This window comes from Colletotrichum navitas (genome assembly GCF_030913465.1).
Source record: "Colletotrichum navitas strain CBS 125086 chromosome Unknown LY79scaffold_274, whole genome shotgun sequence".
NCBI classification, from domain to species: domain Eukaryota; kingdom Fungi; phylum Ascomycota; class Sordariomycetes; order Glomerellales; family Glomerellaceae; genus Colletotrichum; species Colletotrichum navitas.
In genome coordinates, this window is record NW_026850820.1 from 1 (window position 1) to 2,711 (window position 2,711).

At 49.8% G+C, this 2,711-nt stretch overlaps 1 protein-coding gene across 1 annotated transcript; it reads right to left on the minus strand.

Annotated features, from left to right (window-relative positions):
- Nucleotides 1-277: 277 nt before the first annotated feature.
- LY79DRAFT_531164 (uncharacterized protein) lies at nt 278-2,050 on the minus strand (the record flags this gene model as incomplete). Its single annotated transcript, XM_060556237.1, has 2 exons — nt 278-858; nt 934-2,050. 2 exons carry the CDS (start codon nt 2,048-2,050, stop codon nt 278-280), a joined length of 1,698 nt encoding a protein of 565 aa, XP_060406732.1.
- Between the last annotated feature and the right edge of the window lie 661 nt (nt 2,051-2,711).

Sequence of the window (2,711 nt, forward strand, 5' to 3'; positions counted from 1 at the left end):
CCACTGGCCGCCGACCAAATTGCTCTGGCATTCTACCTGTACCCGAATGGATACAGTATAGTACTTACTTGTAAGAGGTCTGTGCAGGTAATTCGCCTATCTGTAGCAGCTGCCATTAGTACAAGCCACACAAAGCTACTCTAGCTTTGTAACAGCTTGTTAGTCTAATTTGTGTGGCTGCTGTTGATTAGTTAGCCTGCTTGTCTGGGAAACTTGCTTACTAAAGACGTTAATACTTATTATTTAAAGACGACACTCTATATAATTAAAGCTTAGCTTAGCTGTTGTTTAAAACCTGAGCCTTTTCAATATACCAGGACTGATCGGTGTCTTGTCGGAATTCCCACTCCAAAAACCCGTTGCCTAAGAAATGCCAGGGGTTGTTACTCCGATAAACTATCTCAAAATCCTCGCTTCGGATCTCCCTCATGAGCTGGCAGAACAGGTGTATTCCGCCACCAAACAATACCGTAACACGGCCGTCTCTAGTCCCCCTCTTCCACCAGCTGCGGCAAGCGCCAGTCCAGACAAGAGTCTTGTGGATCTCATCGCCATAGCGCATAAAAGCGCGGGTTTTATCTGCTTTGGGGTGAACGTATTTTATATCTTCGATCGCCATCTTTCTCACCCACTTGATGATATAGTCGCCCGTCCAGTTTAGCGATTCGAGTAGGGAGCCCTGGCCAGCCAAGCAGCGCGGGCCCATAAGGAGGAAGTAGTTGGGGTATTTGGGGACGGCAACGCTGATATAAGTTTCTGGGCATTCTTTCCAATCGGTAGCGAGGTCCGTTCCCTCGTCTAGGCCCACGATGGGGTATCGTGGGTAGTGTGTTACATCATAGCCCGTCGCGCACACAACTTGTCCCCCATATCAGTTAGTGATAAACTCGATAGGTTGTTTCTTTGAAGCGCTGGCTGAGTAGGAAGACTTACTGACGTCTACCTCGTGGACCTGTCCATCGGCAGTGTGGATGGCGGTTTCCGTCACCTTAACGATAGCACTGTTGGTTAAGTGCACGTTGGGCCGGCTGAAACTAGCCAGATATCCAGGTCCTGGGGAGACACGCTTACAACCAAGCTCCCACTTGGGAATTAGCATTTCACAAAGCATTTTGTCATATTTCAGCTCTGCCGCCATTTGCGCGGCAGCCGCATCCGTCTCTGCCCTGTTCTTTGCGCCCTTGCGTACGGTGTAGAAGGACCTGTTTGCTTTTGAGGTAATATTCTTTCTGTACCTGAGGTGCTCTTCGGGATCTTGAAAGCGGGCCTTATCCTCGTCGGTATATTCGGGGTTCAGGTCTTCAGGTCTACGCGGCTCAGGCGCCCGAGGGCGGTAGATCCATGTCGGCCCGCGGATGAAGTTGGTGACGGTAGCTCCACCGAGCTTGGCCAATTGGGGCAGGAGTTGGATACCGCTAGAGCCGTTACCAATGAGGGCAATCTTTTTGTTGGTGTAGTCGAAGTTGTGGTCCCAGCGTGCGGAGTGTACCACTTTGCCCTTGAAAACGCCGTCGCGAAGGCCCTGGATGTCGGGCCAGTTCTCGTGCCTAAGGACGCCCTGGCCCGAGATAAGAACATCGCAATACTCGTCGCGATCGACGCCGTCGTGGGAGACAATAACACGCCATTGGCCCTGGGCCTCGAGCCATTTTGCAGCGACGACGCGAGAATTTAGGTGCAGGTTTCTGTCGAGGTCCCATTTGCGAACGGTGGCTTTAATATGGGCTAATATTTCGGCACCCGAGGCATAATAGTTGTCCCAATCGGGCTTGGGGTCGAAAGGGAACGAGTAAACGTGGGCGGCAACGTCGCATTGGACGCCTGGGTAATTGTTGAGTAGCCATGTGCCTCCAACATCCGGAAGAGCCTCGAAAATCTTGTGCTCGACCATGTGGCGCATTTCAGGGAAGCGGTGCTGGAATTTATGCGCCATCAGCAGGCCGCTGAAGCCAGCGCCAATAGTGATAACACGTATCTTTTTACGGGGCGTGTAGGCGTATTCTCGGTTGAGAGGAAACGGGTCCTCTGCGCCGGATGCATTTTCAGCCATTGGTTTTGCCAAGGTTTTGGGCCAGAGTACAGAGTATGGCTGGCGATGACTCTGTTGTAAGGGTTACCGCTACAGCGGTTATTTTTTGAGGCCTGAGAGTGATATAAAACAAAAGTTGTTGGTCTAGTATAGAATGATACCTCACGTTGACGTCTTCAGAGATATTAGACGTTTATAAAGAGTGATATCCTTTAGGTAATTATGTCTCACAAGCGTTTAGAGTTCTATTTAATCTTGTGCTGGCTCGGCCGGGATTCGGAACGAACGTAAAGTCGTCAGGACCCGAGGATATTGATAAACGCATTTTGGAGGCTAATGAAGAGCGGAACCCAGTGTTAAGCATTTGAGTTCTGTTGGTATTAGATGACAGTTCTTGTGCATACCAAGCGCACTTTCGGCCATGAATAGTCCGTCTTTCTATTTGGGACAATATTAGGTTAAAGTTTCATGTGCCAGAGATGCTAAGGTTTCACCCGCAAAGTGTCTGCCTATTGACCGCTACCGGCAATTTACCTTGTCCTGAATTGCCTGAATCCTGGGACCGGAGGTAGTATTGTCCAATACTTACAATTGCCGTGGACAGGCCTAGTCACGTAGTCACGTTCTATTAATTATAGTTTAGGCCCTCATGACTCAATCATTAGCCCTTCGGATGTTACTG